Source organism: Juglans microcarpa x Juglans regia, chromosome 4D (genome assembly GCF_004785595.1).
Source record: "Juglans microcarpa x Juglans regia isolate MS1-56 chromosome 4D, Jm3101_v1.0, whole genome shotgun sequence".
NCBI lineage: Eukaryota > Viridiplantae > Streptophyta > Magnoliopsida > Fagales > Juglandaceae > Juglans > Juglans microcarpa x Juglans regia.
In genome coordinates, this window is record NC_054600.1 from 23,055,503 (window position 1) to 23,079,307 (window position 23,805).

Below are 23,805 nucleotides of genomic sequence, written 5' to 3' on the forward strand. Positions count from 1 at the left end.
TGTTTCATTTCATCTCATCATTACAATTTTATCAAATTTTCACACAAAATATAATATACAATTCAATTTTTTCAAATTTCAAAACAATAATAATATTAAAAAATGATATTCTAACAATATTTTATTCAACTTTTAATTTTCATCTAAAATCATCTCATCTCATCTCACTATCCAAACCAGTCCTAATACAACAACTAGTGCAATTGGTGGGTTGGGCTTAAATGTGGTAGGTGGGCAAAATCAAGCGAGGCTTGGGGCTGAAGTTTTTAAGCAAATGGGCCACTCCATTGGGCCCCAAGTAATGGGTTGAGATAAGGGGAAGTCTAAAATAGGGTTGGGTCTGATTGATATAACCCTGACTAATGCAATGTGGTGGGTTAGGGGAGGATGTGAGAGTGCAACAGGGCCCTTTGCGGCTAGGTGCCTGTTAACCATGCTTGAGATTGCTTCGATTGATTTGCGGCAGACCTATGAGCCGTTGCTGGTGGTCTAGATGAAGAAATTAATGGAAGAAGAGTTGGCAGTAGGGTGTGTAATGGGCACAAAATCGAGCCAACATGAAAACTCACTGCCTTTCATTGGAGCTTCAGTCCAAAATAGACAGGAAGATATGATGGGCTGCACGGAAGCTATTCCACTGGAGTCCAAGGGGTTGTCATAGTCGACAAAGGAATCTCTGAAAGGAGAAGGCTCTCAAGAGCCTTGTACTGAGGTGGGTCCAGAGTTTTCAATTTCATTTCTCGACGGTAATAAGGATGCCTTACGGATGGTGGTAGCTTCTAATAAGGATCAAGATTTGGAGTGCAGATCTCTCTTCCCTGAGGGAGACATGGGGGAATTGATGGAATTGCAGTGAGCCACAAGGGAAGGAATTGAGATGGCAGATGAACCCATTCCTTTAAATTCTTTGCCTTCATGTTAGCTTAGCTTAGTTTCATCCTCTGATTGGGTGATACCAAAGGTGAAGCAAATCCAAGGTTGTGTGGGGGTTGCGTGTGAGGGCTTTGAGGAACAATTTATGACATTGCTCACTGTCATTGTAGTAGGTCATGCTTAGATTAAGAAGTTAGGTTCCAAAGGGAGGGTGCATTCAACTTCTTTATGAAGCCTAAGATTGCATCTTGGAATGTCCGGGAGCTTAATGTGGCCAATAAGCATCTTCGGATAAAAAATTTGCTTTGTGAATGGATGGTGGACATTGTTTGCTTGCAAGAAATTGTGATGGAACTTATTTCCAGAAGTTTTGTTCAAAGCTTGTGGATTTGTCCATATGTTGGTTGCATAGCTGGTGGGACTTGCCATGGTGCATCGATGGTGATTTTAATGTTATCAAATTCCCTAGTGAGAGATTGGGTGAGAGTGGGCTTCAACCTGCAATGATGGAGTTCTTGGAGTTTATATTTGATTTGGGCTTGGTGGATATTCCTCTAATGGCTAGAACATGCAAATGGTCAAAAATCAAACGTGGTTTAGATTGGACAGATTTTTAGTTTTCTCGGATTGGGAAACCTTTATCCGGAGTTATGTCAGAAAAGATTACATCTCCTCTGTTTGGATCTTGTTGGATTGTGGAGGTATTCAAGGGGGCGTAGGTACTTCAAGTTCGAGAATATGTGGCTAAAAACTGAATGTTTTGTGGAGAGGGTCAGGCAATGGTGGTCCTCCTCCTATCAGATTGTAACACCCCCTTCCCAAAGGCTAGGAGTGTCATGTACTTTTCATAAAATTAAATTCGGCAAGAGACCTCAAATTTCCTAAATGAAATTAGAAAATTTATTTTGTAAATAAAATGTCTAATAAAATGTCTTCCAAAAATTTAAATGAAATAAACTGAACAAAACTCATGTCATAAAAGCATGTTTTACTTTAGAAAGTCTGAACAAAAATTTAATGCTCTTTCTACTCCTGGTCTGCCTGCTCATATTCATCATTATCACCTGGGTGGTTAAAAAAACCCAGGTTAAAAAAACATGAAAATAAACAAAAATGAGTCGAAGACTCAGCAAGGAATCCATCACAACGTAAACATACTAAACATAAGATTTTCATAAAAACTTTCATGCTGAGAGTTTAAAATCATGACTATTCATACTGATGCTTGTGCTATGCATGACTGTTTTAACTGAATTAACTAACTGATCTGATTGATTTATCTGACTAATCTGATTTATCTGACTGGCCAACACACTTAACCTTGTGTGCAAGGTTGTGCACCGGCCCCACATTCAGTGGCCGCTGATAGTATTCTAGCATACTATGGTGGACCACGACTGAGTTCGTGGCTTGCACATCCACCCTGAAACTGAACTGCATTGGTATCATGCATCTGAATGGTCATCTTATTAACTAATCTGATCTTATCTTTCACTTGAATTTAAGATGGCTTACGTGTCTTATACACATGAGATGCATGACATACTACATACATAATCATAATTTTTGAATTTAAACATGATGCGGAATGACAAAATAGTATGCTATGCTGGATGACATATTTGCATATGACATAAGTGGTGCATAAATAATTGGCTGGAAATGAACTGGCTTGAATACTAATTATCTATAAACTGAACCGTGATGATCCTAAACTTGTGATCAAATTACTTACCTCGCTGCGTGTCTTCTTGAATAACACTTCGTAACTTGAGACCTATATGAAATAATAACTATCACTAAATTGGTTTGGAATCACATAAGTACTAATATCTTAATTAAAACCACAATCTAAAAGATAGTGTTAAACATATCGATAAATCCTAGTATCTAAATTACTTAACATACTTATTTATAATTTAGATGAATACTCGAACTATTTTAAAATAATTCATAAACTTAAATTCTTAAACTAAGTTTTATTTCTTAACATAATTATTAAATCTTATAAGAAACCTAATAAATTCTATTAAATATTCTTAACATCATAATTTCATTAAATTCTTAACATAATAATTTTATAAATTCTACTAAATAGACAAAGGAATATTAACAAAATAATTGCAAACATCCTTATAAAAATAGTCTTTGACTAATATATTTATTTAAGAAAAACTGACTTTTAAAATGTTAAGCCCAATAAAATTAGTAAACTGTTATTGAAATAAAATCAAATCAAATCAAATCCAAATTAAAATACAAGTCCATTTAAAATAATTAGATTAGTTTCTGTAAAATAACTTGGCCCCATAACATATTATTATTACTACCAGAGCCCAACAAAACAAACTCAAACACATGCACAAGGGCCTAGGGCCCAACAAAATAGACTCACGGGTTCTGCTGAAACCGAAAACACACGGGCTAAAACCAAACGACAGAGAGATCGAGAGAGAGGGGTTCTGCGATCCTGCGATGGACTCACCGAGAGAGGCTGAGATGGAGATGGGCTGCGCGGCGGATCTGGCAACAAGCGGAGGTCACGGCGGCGGAACTAGTGGCTTCTCTGTGGTGGTGCGACACCGAGTGAGGGAGAGAGATTAGAGAGAGAACAATGTTAAACCGAGAACTACCGAAACCAAAAAGAGGCTGGCTGCAGTCGAGGTCTTACCGGAAGGGAGTGGGTGCGCTGGGGCTAAGCTGGTCGGCAGTTTTTGGTTCCACGGTTGGTGCTCCGACGTCCTATGGTGGTCGGCGGCGGTTGGGAAGAACCTAAGGCTTAAACGGCAGTGTTTTGGTACTCTGGGTATTTCAGAAGCAGATGATTTTGGAGTGGCTCACGAGTTACTCCTCTCGTACGAGGTAAGCGATATTTATAATGGTAGACGATAGAGAAAAAAATAAAATAAAAGGAAAACTCGAGGAGTAGAGACGTGCATGTGACTGAGAGTGTAGACGTGCGGAGTGGAAATCGTTACTCACTAACAGAGTCGGTTTCCACTAGAATTTGAATTTACTAAGCTAGGGATGAGGCTGAAAATAAGGTTAGAATTTCAAATTCGACAGAAAGTGGGATGAAACTTACGGATTGGTGGTTTAAAGTGTGCAAAATAGAGGCTAAAAACAAGAGATAAGGTTCGGTGGAGGTAGAGAAAAATATAAACTTTAAATTTTAAACCAACTCTAGTGAACGTAGTCTGATACAATTTAGTAATCATTATTAAAACAAACTCTAAAAATTTTCAAATAAAATAAATATAAAATCTGATAAAACTATAATCATAATAATAATAGAAAAATTTTTACTAAGAAATTTACTCTTATACCCTAAATCCAAAACTAGTATGTTACACAGATCCATGCTCTAAAAAAAAATTTGAAGGTATGGAATAAACAATCTTTTGGTGATATGGGTGATCGGAAGAAGTCTCTATTGGAGAAGCTACAAGAGGTAGAGAGTGAAGAGGAGGGTAGGGCATTATCTCTGGAAGAACTCTCTTGGAAGACAACTAGTTTCAGAACTTGAGAGGGTCACTTTATTGGAGGAGATTTCATGGCATCAAAAATCTCAGGCACTATGGTTAAAAGAGGGGGATCGAAGTATGAAGTTTTTCCATAGAGTGGCGAATTCACCTAGGAGGACTAATACCATTGAGATGTTGAACATCAACGAAGTTGTTCCGTTCCTTTATGTGATTAAGGAGCATGTTGCTGGTTTTTATGAATAGTTTTTCACCGAGCCGATGGCGTGGAGGCCAAATCTCGATGGGTTAGCTTTTAACACCTTTGAGCATTAGAGCGATTCTTAAAAGTTGGTGAGGACGATGGTCAAAGATAAAGCATCTGATCCGAACCATTTTTCTATGGGTTTTTTCCAATCCTGTTGGGAAGTGGTGAAGGATGATATGATGAGGGTCTTCCAGGAATTTTTCTCATTTGGGAAGTTTGAGAAAAGCCTCAATGCCACTTTTATTGCGCTTATTCCCAAGAAGGTTGCGGCAATGAATTTTAAGGAATGTTTGGATAGTAGATTAAAATCGGGCATATCGGGTATTTTATGCAATTTGGATATGGAGAAGGCTCATGATCATGTTAATTGGGACTTCCTACTATATTTGCTTGGGAGGTGTGGTTTTGGGGAACGATGGTGCTCATGGATTAGGCATTGCAACTTCAAATAAGGTTCTCAGTTTTGGTGAATGGCAGTCCAGTTAATTTCTTTAACAGTTCTCGAGGGCTAAGGTAGGGGGATCCTTGTCCCATTTTCTTTTTTTCATTGTTATGGAGGCACTTAACATAATGACGCCTACTATGGTTGGAAGTGGCTTTATGGCTGGGTTTTTTATTGGTGACACCAATCGTGGTACTCTTAACATTTCTCATTTGCTGTTTGCAGATGATACTTCGATTTTTTTTTAGGCAAAACAAAGTCAGATTCATTCTTTATTGTCACTCCTACTTTGCTTTGAAGCCGTGTCTGGTTTGAAAGTGAACTTATGCAAGTCGAAGTTGGTTTCAGTTGGAAACGTTCGCAAGCTTCGGATGTTGGCTACCATTTTGAGGTGCAAGGTATCCTCTTTTCCCATGAAATACCCCGGTCTTCCTTTGGGTGCCTCTTTCAGGGCTAAATCAATATGGGATGAAGTAATAGAGAAGATCGAACTAAGATTGGTAGGTTGGAAGATGTATTTGTTGAAAGGCGGGGAGGACCACTTTAGTCAATAGCACTTTGTCCAATTTGCCAACCTATTTCTTATCTTTGTTCCCACTTCTAGCCTATGTGGCGAACTATATTGAGAAGCTACAATGTGACTTCATTTGGAGTGGGTTAGGTGATGAATTAAGTTTCACCTGGTCAAGTGGGGAAGCTAAGCTCTCCAATCTTTGCTGGTGGGTTGAGGATTAGAAACTTGAAGGTATTCAACAAGCTCTTCTTGGGAAATGGTTGTGGCGGTATATCATTGAGAGGGAGGCTTTGTGGAAGTTGGTGATTGATCGTAAGTATGTGGGTATGTTGGGGGGGGGGGGGGGGGAGCACTAGGGAGGTAGAAGGGGTTTATGGGATTGGAGTCTGGAAGCCTATCAAAAGAGGTTGGGGTTTTTTTTCGACATACTAGAATTGTGATGGGATATGGATCTAGAATAAAATTCTGACATGATAGATGGTGTGGAGATAGAGCTTTCAAGGACACATCCCATTCTCACATCAAAGGATCCGTGATCTAGAATCAAATTCTGGCATGATAGATGGTGTGGAGATAGAGCTCTCAAGGACACATCCCATTCTCATATCAAAGGATCCGTCAAACTAGTGGCATTCTCAACCCTACCAACCAGAAGCAATTAAGATTTAGCTAAGTTGATCTTTAAATCATGAACTGCTTAAAGTACAGGAATAAACAACATAGCTTGTGGAAATGGTCATGACTTGCGTCACAAAATGTTGGTGTCATTTGTGAAAAGTAGATGGGAAATACTGAGATCCATCCCATTCCCAACATGCACTTAAAAGCCTGATATCAAACTTCTTTGCACAGTGACATTAGTCATCCCTCTCAAAGGAAGACACATTCAGAGGTTCACAATATTGCCATCCCTTGTAATTACCTATTGTCACTGAAGGGGATCTTAATTCCACAGGCATATACCATTGCCTCAGCGAAGAACCCATTACACAAGCATCCATTGAAGACATAGCAACAACCTTTCATTTGCTTAGGTTACCCCCACATTTTCCTCCAATGGCAATAATAGAAGGAAGGAAAAATGAAAAGAGTAATCATATTCCTTCTGACCTTTTCTTGTTACTAAAACTGAATTGGAGTGCTTGCATCCTGAAATAATGGTTGTTAGTTTTGGGCTCAGCCCTAGGACCATCATCATGTCTCCCAATGCAAAGGGGATGCTCAATAGATTTTCCCCAAGGGTCCCATAGTGCATAACCCTTTCCCGAATCTCCTTTCCCACAATCTCCATACATAAAGAAGGGATAATGGTGTTTGAAATCTGTACTTGATAGGTGTTGGTAGACATGTTGTCAAACTTTGCCTCCTTCAATGTGCATTAGGTCTCCTCTTGATGATTTTCTACAAAAGCAAAGTGAGTTTCATCCTTCTTTGGTGCCTATAGGACTGCAACAATGCTTGGAGAAGGCCACAATTGTTCATCCCACTCAGGTGCTTCTTTTAGGGTGTGTTTGGTTGTTGAACCCAACCCAACTTATCTCAACTCATCTCAAACCAATCATTGATGGGACCCACTACTTTTTCAACTTCCTATAAAAAGTTAAACTCATCTCAACCTACTTCATACATTTCAACCTAAAAAGTTAAACTCATCTCAATCTAAAAAAATTAAACTCATCTCAATAGGACTCCCAAATTACTACTATTCACTACTCAACTCAACCCAACTCATCTCAACATCCAAATGCAGCCTTTGTGTTTCAGTAGGTCAAAATTCAAAGGTTGAGGTCTTTGAGAATAATGGTTTGAGGGCTTTGGCCTTCGTTTTAATCCACCATTGAGTGGGCTGGTTTAGTTGAACATTGACCTGCCCCTTTTTGATTTCATACACAGCGTACATGATTGAGCTTACAATTTTCAAACCATTTGGATTGCAATGTTGAGAGCTATGTTGGACATATTTGATGCTGCATGATGATAATGCCCTTGCCTCCGTAATACCTCTATAAAAAAAAAATGTACGAACAGCTTCTTTAGAGAATATCCTAATCAGGATAACTTAAGGAAACACCAGAATTAGGAGAGTTGGGTTGATATGGGTGATGTTCATAAGGGTGGTTGTTCTTGCAAATTGGAGAAGATTATATGGCAATCCCCAAGTCGTAGCAGTATGAAAGATGGCCCACATGCTCACTATGATGTATTTAAAGGGAAATAAATTATCGGATTTTCATATTTCGTGAACAGTTTTTTAATCGGTAACCAAGATTTTGTTGATCATTAGAATAAGATCCAAGTATACATGACATATACAAGAGCATCATCTGAGTGTGCTAGCTCAGTGATACAAGAAGTTCATGGAAGCTCATTTTGATAAAATCAATTACAACCAACCAATGGAGTAAAGTATTGAAAAACAATTTTCTAAGCTCATCCATTGACTGCTCTCGATCTTTGAAGCTTTTTTCGTTCCTCTCCCTCTAAATGCACCATAGGCATATTGAGACCATCTTCCATATCGTTGCAATATGAGAGTTACCTCCGAAGTCCTCTCTAAGAAGTTAGGAGATCGATCACCCTTCTTGGCATCACCCAAGTTAGTCCCACCCGAGTGAAGAGTTCATTCCATAAGGGCAATAGCTAGGAGATCTTGAACAGTCATTGGATGACTTAAGAAATCTCTTCACCAATTCCTTGTTTTTATGGGCAATAGCTAAAGACTTCAATGGGCTAAGTTTCCGTGATTTTCTTGTATCTGTTTCTAGTCCTTAGATAGGTGCTTTCTCTTTGTATACATACCGTGCACTTAGGCTAAGCCTATTTTGTTTGCCTATTTAATAAAAAAAACACTTCCACAAATATGGCCATGATATGATCTTTGCCATTAAGTTCGACATAAGTCATTTTGGCATTAAAAAAAGGTTGAGGTGATTAATACAGACTTAGGGCTTGTTTGGGCACTGAGATGAAACACAAACCGTCTTAGTGTGTTTGGTATGGATAGACAACCTTTGGCATCCAAACATAAATCCGAGTGTATCTCATCTCATCCTAGTCGGTCTCTCATCATCTCAACACTATTCACTGACAACCATACACGGACACAAAATACAGATACACAGTCCCAAGCCTTTGTCAAGAATGGCTCCTCTCTCATTCCGTGTTACCCTAAGGATTCTTCCACTTTCTTTTGCCATTCCCTTCCTCCGTTTCACAAGGCCTAGAAAGTAAAATCCCACTTCCCAGCTATGTCTGCACCATTCTCACTTTGTTTACACAGAGACGCTCTCATCTCAAATACTTTGGTGTGGAGAGCATTACGCTGCCGAAGTGGTTGCTCTGTTCATGGGGAGGGTGTTATGGAGGCTTCGTCGGTTGGTTTCCCAAGGTGCGTTTCGACGTCGTGTGGGACGTTGGTGGCAGTTAGCAGTTTATTGGCAGAGGCATTGTGGTTCTATGCAACGGTGTCTTGGCTTGAGCCTTCTGTCATTGGTTTTTTCAGTGGTGCAACTGGCTGTGGGAGGTGGAGCTTGGACGTGGGCTGCGGCTGCTAATTGGATGTGTAGGAATCCGTCGGTGCAGGAGACAGCGGCTGTGTTTTTATGGAGTGGTGGCTCTTGATTTGGTTGCTGGTGGTGCAATTGGTGTTAGGGTTGATGTTGTGCTTGGGTTTGCTTCTGTCAGTGACTGATCCTTGGCGGCAGTTTCTTGGTCTCACGGTGGAGAAGAGAGAAGTCGAGAGAGAGCTTATAAAAAATACAGAGAAACTGAGAAAGAGAGAAATTTTCCATTAATAAGATTCATCAATATTAATCATTAAAAACACTTTCTAATAATTGGGGACGCATCACTTTTTCAAACTCCCATAAAAAGTTAAAACCATCTCATCTCACTTCTACATCCAAACATATTTCACAATGGGACCCACACACTTTTACAAAACCATTTCAAACATCTTAACTCAAACCATCTCACTACTATTCATAGATTTCTCATCTCATCTGATCTCAATTCTCAAACGAGCCCTTAGCATCCATGATACTTGTTCAAAACCTAACAGTAGGAAGCAACCCAATCAAATTAATTAGTGGTAATACCTTGAATTTCCCAACCAACCAAATAATTGTACAAACACATGGTGGTATCAAAACCATACACTAACATTAGCAAGCAAAATTAGTGGTAATAACTTGAAGTTCCCAACCAACCAAATAATTGCCCAAAGGCCGCCAACCAGACCAAACAGCAAGTGCTCTCAGTAGGAACTATTGAAATAAGAGAATAAAGCTAAACTGGAACCAAAAAAAGTACAAAAGCCAAACTTGGTATAGTTTTAAACTGATGACACTGCATTAGGCATTGGAATCTCATTCAAAGGAAATCGTGTTTGAAATAGCCCAAATAGCATGGATTCAATTGTACTTGGCAGGAAAACCCACCTGAATTGAATGGAATTTTACATAATTGATTAATTATAAAAAAAAAAAATTGACAATCGATTGGTTTCAATCGTGATTGGGAGTGTAGGTTGGTATAATTACAAGGATAAACTCTGCAGATCGAGCTTTACAGTTTTCAAACCTTGTTTTCAGGCCTGTTGCTCCATACTGATGGGCCAACATCCACCATAGTCACAACGATGCCAATCACCAAAATATAACCACTAAAATCAATTATAGTTGAGATTGATGATTCTTGACACAGACATGCCAACACCATCACAAAGGCATTAGGAATCACCACTTAATTGAACAAACATTATTTACCATCACCCACAACCACCAACATCCTTGAATCGATAAGCTTATCGATGGATTATTTATTTTTGAAAAGGAGCTTTTTTAAGGGAAAATAACCTCCTCAACAGCCACCATCTAGATCTGTTGTCTACCACGTAGATGAGAAGCGATGCAATGGAAAAAATGACATCCCTCCATTTGCGGCAATGATGACAAAGCCATCCACCTCCATGGGCTTCGGTTATGTACTAAGCCCATTGGTGAGTATTGTTTGAGAACTAGGGAGAACAAAATTAGAAACAAGAACATTACTAAGAAAAATGGTTGGGAAGAGAAAGAGAAGTGCTTCGAGAACGGTAAAAAAATGTTGAATCCTAGGATCTTGCTCTGATACCATGTCAACTCTAGAGCTGCACAAAATGAGAGGAAGTCGTGCTTTCTCCCTCTCAATCTTTTGCTAAATGTAGTGGGAATAGAGAATGAATTGACTAGTACACCCTTGTATTGTATATTTATATTTTATTACATCAGTGCCCTCTAACATTTATTATGAGAATATTCTTTCTTGAACACTCTGAAATGGGATAATGATTCTCTTCTACGCCTATAGATGCTTTAGGAAGTTGATTTGTGTATACGTCCTATGCACTTGGCCTACATTCTTGTTTTTAATAAAATATTTTATTATTTACCAAAATTAGAAGTCTTGATTCATGGAGCTTTCCTATTTAGTGGGCAATAGGATACCTTGGCCATAACACTTCATGTAGTGAAATTGTTTGTACACTAATAATGTAGGCCCAAGTCGCACCTGGGTCTATGCTCCAAAAGGACTAGTCAATGATACAATTGGCGCTCTATTGGAACCATTATAAAGAATAAAAACGTCTCCTTCCTAAGTAATGTGAGATCTCATATACTACCTACCTATCATTCAGAATGTGGTATCACAATCTTCCCCCCCCAAAAAAAAAAAAAAAAACTCCCAAATTCTTCGTCTGGTCCAAAAGGACTAGTTAATGATACAATTGGAGCTTCATTGAAACCATTATAAAGAGCAAGAACTTCTCCTTTCCAAGCAATGTGGGATTACATGCACCACCTATTCTTATCATTTAGTATGGGGTATCATAAATAAGATTCTATTGTTGTATCTAATCAGCATGTTATCTTCTTGGCTTTTTCTACTCTGAACTTTGGCTATTTTTTGTGGAATTTCAAGGAATTAGTTTAAATTTGCAATTACTTCGCATCTCCCTGTCTGTGTCCATCTCTGTCGTTATTCTCTTTACACCTATGTGGTAGCTAGTGATATTCATAACAGGTCTATTTTGGTTTAAAGAAAACCCCCTTGTGTATATTCCAGGAAAAGAATGCAGCGCTGGCAGAGAATAGGCCTTTACCAGCATTGCATAGCAGTGCTGATGTTCGTTCTCTGAAGATGGAGGATTTCAAATATGCGCATGAGCAGGTATGATGAATTGCTTAAGAATAAACTTTTGAGAAGTTAGTTTTTACCCCTTGAAAATATTGGTCGAGTGGTTTTAAGAAATAGCAAATTGAAGAATTTTTTTTCCCAGCATGAATCACATTGCACCATTTAGCTAAAAAGGCATCGTGTTAAAAATAGCATTTGTGTTTCGTTGATGGTTTTGTTTTTGCCAATGTTGGGTAATTGATATATCTCTCTGTTTGATATTTGGATTGTATTTCTTGGAATCAATCACTCTTTTTGTCAGGAATAAATCAAGTCCTTTTTCTTTTCTCATGGTCTTTATGATCACGAGTGTTGTAGTTGGTTGTGTAATAGAGTTTAAACACGTCTTTAAATTTATGTCATGGTATAATTCTTTACTTCATCATAGGTGGAGTCGGACTTCATAAAGTAGGTGTTGGGATTTAAAAGCTTATGGAATATGCTAAGCTTGAATATATGGGGATTTGTTGGGAGTTATGTCAACAAAGATCTCTTGCAATAATATAGGATTGTATGTGGGATTTATTTTCTTGGGAGTAGAGGTCCCGTGTGTGTTTTAGTTTCTAGGTGTAGATCTTTTCTCCACTTGGGCAAGCCGGCCCAGACCAACTCAAGCCTAAAGTTCTAGCTCCAGTTGGAATTTTTCAAGCCCATGGTGGGCTTGGGTTGAAAACTCTCACTTCGAAATAAAGAGGAAAAATACACATTGCATGCTCAAACTGTCACACGTTTAACAATGTGACATGCAAACTATTACTTTTGACACATTTCATCCCTAAACTACAACTTTATTTCAAATAACACATTCTGTCAAATTGTTGACGGTCAATTAACTGATTGTGCACATTACTAGTTTTTGGTAGTTTGTTCAAACCCAACTTGTAACCCTAACATGTAGATCAAGATATCAAACCAAATATTTGGAAATAATTAGATAATATTTCTAATAACTGTAAACTAAATGTTGATTTCTAGTTGCTGTCCTAAATTTTAAATTGATAGTTAATTGAATATTTTATGAAAATGCAAAAGATCGCCCTGGTACACAGAAATTGTACGAGAAGAACACCCAGCTAGAAATAGAAAAAGTGACAAAAAAAAATAATGGAAATTCAGCCTATTAAAGTCTATAGATGTTGCCAAACGAACAGAGTATTATGAATCAATTAATAGGCTCCTCTTTTATTCACTCACAAAATTTCTATCATTCTTTCCCTCCAAATAAACCATACAAAACAGATAAGAACAACCTTCCCCAATGTGGCAATTTTGGTAATTATTTTATACATCCCATTGTTTATGGTGATAATCATCAACTAGCCCTACTTTTTATAAATGATGTTGTGAAGGTGGCAATAAGGCTTTTTTCAAACTTACTATTGGTATGAAACTTGTTGATTACACACATGGGGTGTTCTTTAATCAGATCCCAGCAAGCTCAAAAGAAAGTCATGGTAAAACCATCCGTGTCTGGTGCTTCATCATTGATTGTACCTTTTACCACTTTATGAACCTTACTTTCAAGCCACTTAGCCATCTCTTGTGCTATGGCTTCAAGTGCTTATCCGGCAGGTTTGAGCCTCCTAGCAAACCACTCAATAGCATCGTCTGATAAGAGAGGTTGAGTCATCGACTAGAAGCATTTCAATAGCACCGTTTCTCCTATTCGAGAGACACTTGATGCAAAAACCTTTGTATATCAATCTCTTTTTAACCGTAGAGCTCCTATTTTGCCTCCAAGACTCCTTTAGTAAAGTGATTCTTTCTAGATCAAATGCACTTTGTTTTTCCTTAGTTTTTCTTCAGATAATGCTCTCTTCTCTTCTACACCATCCAAACTCTCTAATTCCTCCAATAGATATTACGATGCCCTCATTACTTAAGACTTGCTCATTCCATACCCTTAAGCTGTCAGATATACATGCTTATTTGACTTCAATTGACCCATGTTTTTAATATCTGTGCCTTTTAACTTTCTTATTTAGTTATATTTTGATTTTGAGAAATACTTGGTCTACAAAGTGTTCTTACAAAAGGAAGCTTACAAACTTACATGATTTAATATGGTAGGTTAGATTATAAAGCTCTTTAATTGTGAAGTCATGCGACGTATAGCATTAGGACACGCTAGGTTGTAAAACTTTTTGTAAGATCTCCTTGTACACCTAGTACTGATTCTTGCATTTATACATGCATGTTATGTCAATTGGTTCTTATTTGAGGTGTATTTATTTTTGTTTTATATTTTTGCGGCCGTGGTATTATTATAGTTCTAGTTTTTATTTCCTAATGATGCATCGCAATATACTTTATTTCTTAATTGGGAGTTAAGTACCATATTAAATTTTATTTGTACAAATTGAAGTACGAGTTTGATTTTGTTGGGGCCTAAGGTTTGAAAACTTTAACTAGCCGCCAGATTGCTCCCCTATTAATGATGTTCGCCATATTTATGGGACTTGAAGACTACTTCATTGAATCATTCGTCTTAATGCAGGTGTGTGCAAGTGTGTCATCAGAGTCGACAAATATGAACGAACTCTTGCAGTGGAATGACCTTTATGGAGAGGGTGGATCAAGGAAGAAGAGATCTCTAAGCTATTTCATGTAGGTGGATGTATCTTTTGTATAGCATTTCTTTAGGTCATTCTTCGTCAAGCTAAAGAGTGGCGAGATTAGGGACCTTAATTTGTGGAAATTCCTTTGCAGGTCCTTGCCCCCCATTGTATTATATATAGGGTTTTTCCCTTTTATTGTTTTTTTTTTTTTTAAAAAAATTTCTTTAACCTTTTTGTTAGGAAATTTACGAGTGCCCGAGCAGTAAATTTAACTGTAGCATCTTTTTAATCCAATCTATTTCTTCTCTAAAACGAATTGTAAGTTCAGGATAATAAGTTGCAGAAAGTGTATATCGATCATGTTGATGATTCTTTTGTTCACATCCTGTCATCTCTCCCTCTCTCTGCTTTACAATTGTGAGAATTTAAAAAAGTTGTAATGATGAGATAGATGAGATGGGTTGGGTTTCTCAATTCAAATGACTGAAACCTTGTACTTGTCTATTTTTAAGTTGTCACTTATAAATAGCTACCATCTGATATGGATGATCAGGAACAAGATGGGTGCATGGCTTTTGTCAGGCTAACCAATCACCAAATTTGCTCAGCATATCCATGGGATTTATAAGAAAGCATCAGTCAACGAGCTAATCTACAATTGAAGCAGCAGGCTGCCTTGATCAGCACGCGCGCGCGCATATTCTCCTCACAAAGCAACCATTCCTTGGGGCTTTCTTTTTTTCATACAAAAATTCTACTTACAACTGATCTAGGGAACTCCTGTATCACCGTGTCCCATGTGGCATTTCAAAACATCGTTTTTAATTTAATTCCAACGAAGATGAAGTGGCTTTCATACCCCTCCATTCCAGTAGAAAGTTAGAAACCCTCATCACAAAATGATTCTCTTCGTCTTCTCCATTCCCATCGTCTTTCCCGCGACGCCAGCCTCTATCCCCATCCCCCCATGAAGCCAACCTCCATTCAATCGAAACCCTCTTCTCTGTCTCCATCAACTTCGTCTTCTACACGAAGCCAGTGGGTCTTCGTCTTCTTCTTGAACCCAAGAGCCACAAACCCATGAACCAGAGCCACGAATGACTACGATGCCAAGACAAAGGCTGGTTGGTAGCTCTTAGTGATGGGTTCGAGTTACAGAAGGGAGGGGCTTTGGCTAGGGGCATCTCCATGGGGCTCACGACTTTGGTGATCTATGGGTGAAGGCGACAATGGGGCTGGGCATCTGGTAGTGCCAAAGGCGGTGGTTGATGGTTGGTGACTGCGGTTATGGGTGGTGGTCGAGAACGACAAAAATAGAGAGGGAGAAACCGAGTGAGAGAGGGTCTGCTGTCATGTGTGGGGTGGTCGGCCTGGTGGAACCGGTGAGGCTTCCTTGCTACCATTCAAGGTGGCTGAGATGTTGTAGTGCTATGGCGGAGGACAAAAAGTTCCATTTATACAAGGATGAGGACATCTTGGGCACTCTTCATGATTGATTCATTTCTTGGATGTAATGAGATTATGCTTTAGAGGAAGAAATTATGCTTGGGAGTAAGAGAAGTTTGATTTCAATGGATGTAAACTGATAAGTTATTGGAGTTATTCCATTGATCAAAGTTTGATTTTCAATTTTAGTTCTATGTAATGTTTAAACCTGAGTTCAATGCCAGGAGAATGAATTTTTTTGCTTCAAATGTTTGAAGATCATTTACAAGTTATCATTTTTTGTTTGCTGTAATTGTTTTTCGTTCTTGTCTGTGAGATTTTTTTTTTTTTATGAATAATGGAATACTTCTAATTGAGTATAAAAGAAGAGAGAGCTGGTTGAGAAGATGGGAAAATGAGAGGGGAGAGAAAGAGGAAGGAAGAAAGAGAGAAAATGGGACCCAGTTATTTCAGACGGTTGCGCAAAGGTTGCACACGCTGGTTGTACGTAGCATTTATGTTTTTCATATATTCTCATTCTTGAAATGCAGCTTCTCTCCGTTGGCTTCAGAATTTAGGACAAGCCACTAAATTACAACCTAAGTCAATCAGCATGAAAAGACAACTCAGGTTTAATTTTTTTCAAAAACTTGTAGTATGCATCGGTATCAACTCTGAAACATATGGTATGCACTCGGAGTTTGTGCTTTGTGGTATGCATCTTTTTCACGCAATGCAGATGGCGTACGTTAAGATTCATCCAGAATAAGTTACAGTCAGCTCTCAAAGAGAAACAAGTCTTTTGCAATTCAAAATGCATTCATGAGTGGTCGAAGAATTAAATACAAAAGAAACAAGTATTGTCCCGTCATTTCCACGTATGCATAACCTTCATGCACGCACCACTTCAACAACTTCCTTGACCATCAATATGTCTTTATCTTCCCATGTTACTTAGGAAGTTGCTACACCCACCGAAAATGGTCATATAAATTTTTTACCGAATGACATGTCCTCTTGAGTTGGCATGCCACGCTCCATAAAAAAAAAAAAAAAAAAAAAAAAAAAAAAAAAGGTCAAAAACAAAAAGGAAAAGAAATCTGTCATTCGTCCCCACGAGAATTTAAAAAAAATCAAAAACAAAAAAGAAAATAAACCTGCCATTCGTCCCCACGTGAATTAAAAAAAAAAAAAAAACAAACCTACCATTCGTTCTTGCCATTCGTCCGTCTCCTCTCTGTATTGATACAGCCTACAACGCTTTTTCCCTCTATTTCCAGCACAGATCTCTAATTCTAGTCCATCTTCTGCCGGCATCGTTTTCCCCCTCTTCCGAGCGATAGTTTTTCCTTCATCTTTTCTCTATTTTTATTCAAATATTAAGATTTTTATCTACAAATATTAGAAAAAATAAGTACTCAAAAATATAAAATCTGTTTAGAAATACAAACCCACTAGGAATTAAATAATAAAAGAAACTATTTTGATTTTCTATCCTGCTGAGCCTTTTGTGTTGGAGGGTTTTGGACCTTAGATTTTTGTCTGTGTTCAAACTTCACGTACACAATTTTGGACGTATTCATTTTTTTTTTTTTATAATCAGAACATATTTAGTTTTGGACCTTAAAATTTTGGACGTATACAGTTTATTATTATATTATTTGTATATATTATTTCTTTTGTATGAAAATGTTTGTTTCTCTTTTTGTGCATACGAAGTGGTCCAACTTTTTGTTTGTTTCTCCACTTTTTTCCCTTTTTCTCTTGGGTAAAAAATGGCTTATTTCAACTTCTTGTGTTTAGTGATTTCTGCTTATCATAACTCCAATAAAAAATCTCTAAGCATTTGAACTTTACGTATGGATGTGTTTGCACACAATGGCCTGAGCATTCAACTCAACTATCAATGGCTTCAAAAATTTATATGAGAAATTGCTTGTTTTAGCTAGTTTGTATGATTTTTTTTCCTTTTTATAGCTTCAGTACCATTCTTGAAGTACTCTAATTGATTGGTAAAAATGCCCCTGAGTGTACTGTTTTTAATGTAAAATCCATTGTCAATAATTACAACAAAAACAAATCATACACGTTTCTTTTAAATCCCTTTGATTATATATGATTTCTTTGATTGTATATGATTTCTTTCAATATTCAAGTTAATATCTTGATTTGAATCTGGTTAGATATTCTTAGGTAATTCAAATACTAGAGTTGCAATTGATTCCGATATGAAACATACAGATAATGAGTATAAAGAGGTAGAAGTTGATAATGAGAAATAATGTGCTGAAATAGTCGATGAACCTAAGGTCGGAATGGCATTTTCATCTGCAGAAGAAATTTTATCTTATTATATGAAGTATGGTAAGTAGGAGGGATTTGGAGTGTGTAAATGAAATTCTAAACAAGATGATGATAGTAATCTCAGATGGTTTACCTTAGTATGTGTGAGGGAAGGCAAATCAAGAGTAAGGATGTCAATGTTCTCAAGCCAAGACAAACGGAGAAAATAAGGAGTATGGCGAGGATTAATGTGACAATGAATGATGAAGGTATATATACCCTGACTAAAATAAACTTGGAGCGCACACACATTTGTAGTCCGGGAAAGGCAAGACATTTCAAATGTTTTAAGAAATTTGATGCTCGTGTAGCTAAAAGACTTGAAATAAATGATGAGGCAGGAATACGAATGTCAAAGAATTTCAAGTCTCTAGTTGTTGAAACGGGGGGTTACGATAAACTATCATTCGGAGAGAATGAATGTCGAAACTATATTGACAAAGCAAGACAACTTCATCTCGGGGTTGGAGGCGTTGAAGCTTTATGTAACTACTTCCAAGAAATGCAAAAAAAAAAATCTAAATTTTTATTTTTCCATAGACGTGGACCATGATATAAGATTAAATAATGTGTTTTGGGCAGACGCTCGAAGTAGAGCTATGTATAAATCATTTGGAGATGTGATTATATTTGACACAACATACCTGACTAATGCCTACAAGATGCCCTTTGCACTGTTTGTGGGTGTGAATCACCATGGTCAGTCAATCATATTCGGATGCAGATTGATATCCAGTAAGGATGCACATACCTTTGAGTGGTTGTTTAAGTCATGGTTGAAGTGTATAAAGGACCAACCACCAAGTGCAATCATTACAGATCAAAACAAGGCAATGCAAATTGCAATTGCTAGGGTGTTTCCAGCGTCTAGGCATCGCTTCTGCTTGTGACACATAATGAAAAAATTTCCTGAAAGGTTTGGGTCACATGCTCGATATGATGAGATTAAGAGTGTACTACAGAAATGCGTGTATGACTCTTTAAGTGAGCATAAATTTGAAGAACGTTGATCTGATTTCCTCAACATGTATGATTTGCATGAGAATGCATGGTTGGGATCACTATTTAGTGACCGACATTTTTGGGTGCCAACCTACGTTAGAGACATATTTTGGGCTAGAATGTTAACTACACAATGGAGTAAAGGTATGAATGCATTTTTCGATAACTACGTTAACTCAAAGACCACTCTAAAGCAATTTGTTGATTAGTACGATTCAGCTTTTAGGAGGAAGGTGGAGAATGAATCCATTGCCGACTTCAATTCATTTAATAATGTGATTCCTTGCATCAGTCACTATCCTCTTGAGGAGCAGTTTCAAAAATTATACACAATTTCCAAATTTAAAGAAGTACAAGATGAATTTCGAGGATTTCTATATTTGACTACCTTGTATTTGGGATGCATGGGTGGAAGATACACGTACATAGTAGCCGATGAGGTTCGAGTGAGTCATAACTTAATAAAACATGCAAACTACAGTGTTTTGGTCGATCAAGATCTCCTGGATGTTAAATGCAGTTGCAAGTTGTTTGAGTGTAGAGGCATATTATGCAGACACGCTCTTCACATCTTAGCTCTGCTAGGCAAGAGTACAATATCATCAAAATACATTTTGGATCGGTGGAGGAAAGATATAAAGCAAAAATACACCTTTGTAAAAAATAGTTATGAGTCGAGTAGCAACTACGATGGATAAAGGTACGATGGGATCCAAAATTCCTCCTATGAAATGTGTTCGAATGTTTCAAAGGCCGAGATCAGTTGTGTGAAATTGATCAGCCAAATAGAGCAAGTGAAGCTAGAGTACCCTGGCATCAATTCTCAGTGTGTAAACGAACCAGTTGATCCACCTACTTCCATGGAGGGCAGAAAAAATACAGTTCTTAGTTTGTTGGTAGTTCGAAGTAAGGGAAGACCATTGTCAAGGAGAAAAGCGCATCTTGTTGAGAATGTTATGAAGAAAGCTAGAACAAAAAGGAGATTGCGATGCAACCCTGTTGAGGTTCCTGGAGAGCAAAGTAGTCAAATAGCAGATTAATGCAATGTGAGCGGCACACAATATGTATCTCCTCAAACCCAGGTACTTCCTTTCGTGGTTTTTTGTTGTGAGAGCAATATGTATATTTTGTCCATATTTTGATGTTGTGTACGTGAATAATGCTATTGTCTATTGTTACAGGATATAACAAATCAAGTTTGGACACATGCACCATAATTTTTTTCTACTCCTTTGATTGCTCCTCCTTCGCAAGTAAACATTCGCATGATATAAAAAATAAAGTTTGTACCGCTATTACATTTTTTGGTTTTAACGCAACATTCTTTTATGCCTATAGTATATACATGAGCAAGTATACACAATGGATTATTTAGGAATTGGAGCGACTGCTGCTCCTTCACAGGTAAACCTTCATAAAAATATAGAAAATAAAGTTTGTTTGGACACATTATGATATTACATTTTGATACATTTGACACAACATTTTTTTTATGACTATAGTATACACACGGGCAAGTATATACAACAAATTATTTGGGTATTGGAGCGATTGCTCCTCCAGTGCAGGTAGTGTCAATGTGAGATACTAATGTTATTTTTTAATTTTTTATTGTTGTTCTTACTAAATTTTATTTCTTTAGGTCCAACCATCTCAATTGCATCTATTGGATCATGATGATTATCAGGACAAGTATAAATGGTGGTGATTAGCAAGAATGTTTTGGTAGAAATGACTATGTACGGACACAAATATTGGAGTATATTTTGGTGGAAATTATTAGCGTGCGATTTTGGTGGAAATTATTGGAGTATGTGGTGGTGTTTTGGTCCATTAAGTTATTGTAATGTAATATTCAAATGTACTTCCTGTAATAGGCTTAGTGCAATTTCCTATAATGCATTTTTGTATTAATGGAATTAGTGCAATATCCTATAATGCACGATTTTGTGATGGAATGCGATTACATGGAATGCAATATCCTGTAAAAACTAAAGCTGAAATTGCCATGTGGAGATATACACAAATCTAAAACTGTCCATTCATTCTCAAAAGCAAAATATTTACAACTTTACAACAAGAAATGCCCAAAACATAAAAATGCCCATAACATAAAAATGTCATTCCATTACATGTCAATATTAAAGTGCATCTCAGAATTACCCAAAGCATAAAAATGTCCTTCCCTTACATGTCAATATTAGAGTACATCTCATAACTGCCTAAACCACAAAGATACCAAACCAAAGTTGGAAAAAACCCAGCAATTGCAACTCCTACCCCAACACCAAATTCATGCTCATCCAGCAACTGCAACTGCTTGTTATCATCTACACATTTTGTACAACTTCAATATTTGTTGTCATCAATGAAATATACAACTTTAAGTTTGTGAACAGTCTGTTGTATTCATGTCATTCAATTAGCAGAGGAAGGTAAATTATAATCCATAAGAAAAGGTCATCAAAGTCCATAATTCAGATGCCCCTTTTTGCAAAGAACTCCATTGCCTAAATCAAAATCTCTGATATTGCTACATGTAAAATGGAGCTCAATTAATTGGAGTCCTTTTTCTGCCATTTAAATAGAATTACTCTGTGTTAAGCTTGACGAAATTTTTTTTTACCTATGTTGTTGTAACAATAGCATACTATGTTAAAAAAATGTGTAACAATGTTGTTGTGACAACAACATACTGTGTTAACAATAGAGCCAACAACAGAGCCTCTGTTTTCATACAACATTTTTTTAACACAGAGCCCCTTTATTTTTTTCTACATTCTGTTGCTTCGCAAATTAAAAAGGAAAATACTTATCAAATTAAATTCTCATTTTCTTCTTGAGTTTCAAACAATGTACGCAACCCAAACTACAACTCTTCTTCCTTTAATTTTCTTTTTTCTTTTTCTTTTTTTCCAATTAAGCATATTAATTGTTACAATAATGCTAAATCAATAACCATAAATCACTACAGAAAACATTTACAATAATAGTAATTCAAACAATTAATAATTACAATTTATAACCCATCAATAATGGCAAAAAGTTAGAGGGGCTAAACATAAATCATCCCAGAAAGCATAAAATAGAGAAGTGAAAATTAGAGACAAGCAACGAAGCATACTGTATAACAACATAGGCTCTGTTGTTGTAAATGGAGCTCTACCAATAGGGATGGAGGCAAGCGACGGGCTCAGGGAGATGGAGGGTTCGGGCTCAGGGAGATTGAGTGTTCAGGGGGTTTAAAAATAAATGGGGGAAAGGGATTGAAGCAATCGTTGGTTTAAGGTGGGGGTTCGTTCAAGGTGAGGGGCGACAGGCTTTGGAAGTGGAGGGTTCTGGCTCAAGTTTCGCGCGAGGGTTCGTGATTCAGGGGATGAGATGTTGAGAGGATGCCAAGAGGGAGATGAGATGGCTCGGGGAGATGGAGGCCACGGGCAAGGGTTCGTATTTCAAGATGATGAGGGATCGTCTGGTTCTGTTATATGTGCTCGAGATTTTCAGGGAGACAGGCTTCGTAGGTGGAGATGAGGGAGACGAGAGAGATGAGGGCTCTTAAGTCGCAGCTTCCGATGAGGGAGATGAGGGGGATGGAGGCTCGTAGGTGGAGTCTAGAGATGAGGGAGGGTTTTTATTTTTATTTTTTATTTTTTGATCCACCTGGCAGCAGCCAAGTCATTCGGTGGATGGTTTCGGTAAACAATTTCTGTGAACCTAGCTTTTCCTTTTACTTATGTTTGCCAAAGCAAGGGGATTTAACCGATGATATTCTTAAAGCAAGCCACAAAACACACATCCAGTCATTTTCAGGAAAATCAAAATCAGCTATAACCTTGAGGATCATTGAATCAATCATTCTTGTGACAACTATTTCCTTAAATCTTAAGCAATTAAGAAAATCTGGTCCTTCCTCTTTTTTTTTTATTGGCATTTATAGTAATTATAAGATAGCCTTTGTAAATTGTGGAGGTATCAGAATTGGGAGAAAGACATTCTCCGACTCACGAGATCTTCTCCAAAAATCTCAGATAAGTTCTTCGACCTTGCACCTATTATTTTATTTCGTAGAACAAATTAATATATATATATATGGAGGGACCCACAAAATGTGGTGTGCATTGAGAACGTGCACCAAGCACTGGGTGACGTATGCCATGCACATTGCGTGCTCGTGTATGGCCCAGAGCACTCCACGGCCCCTTCATGGATCGTCGTGCATGGCAAACTTACTGCCCACCGACTCCATGTGTGGCGCGGCATAGTCCTGGCTACTAGGCTGAGAACTAAGACAGAGTCGACGAGGGTTTCCGGTATCTCACCGCCAGGAACCCAAACACTGACGGGAAGTCGCCTTCTAACTGCCCAGAGACTATTAAGGTCGTCGATGGCCACGAATCGGCCTGTCAGTGACAAGGTGCTTCCCTCCCATTGGCACCCTCGGATTTGACAAAAGGAAACAGGTTAAGGATTCGTGCGCGATGCACGTTTCGGGCAACTTCACCCGCTGGCAACACACTAGCCAGCAACCACCACCGGTCTCTATCACCAGCATAGGGGTCATCTACCCCGTAGCTCCGCCCGCCATAACATTCCACATGTAGTTGGCGAGCTTAACTGCACCATGCACGCTGTCGAAGGCCCAAAAGCGAAGTTTTCGTGCGCAGGCAAGACCACTGACAACCATCACCTGCCTTGCCGGCATT

At 37.9% G+C, this 23,805-nt stretch overlaps 1 protein-coding gene across 2 annotated transcripts in view; it reads left to right on the forward strand.

The window, feature by feature from the left end:
- The window catches only part of LOC121259565, a 30,048-nt gene extending 15,335 nt beyond the window's left edge, over positions 1-14,713 (forward strand). For both annotated transcript variants that reach the window (XM_041161196.1, XM_041161197.1), the window contains exons 26-27: positions 11,664-11,768; positions 14,272-14,713. In XM_041161196.1, coding sequence (XP_041017130.1) covers positions 11,664-11,768; positions 14,272-14,385 — 219 coding nt within the window. In that variant the 3' untranslated portion in view covers positions 14,386-14,713. The remainder of the gene's footprint in view (positions 1-11,663; positions 11,769-14,271) is intronic.
- The last annotated feature ends 9,092 nt before the right edge of the window (positions 14,714-23,805 follow it).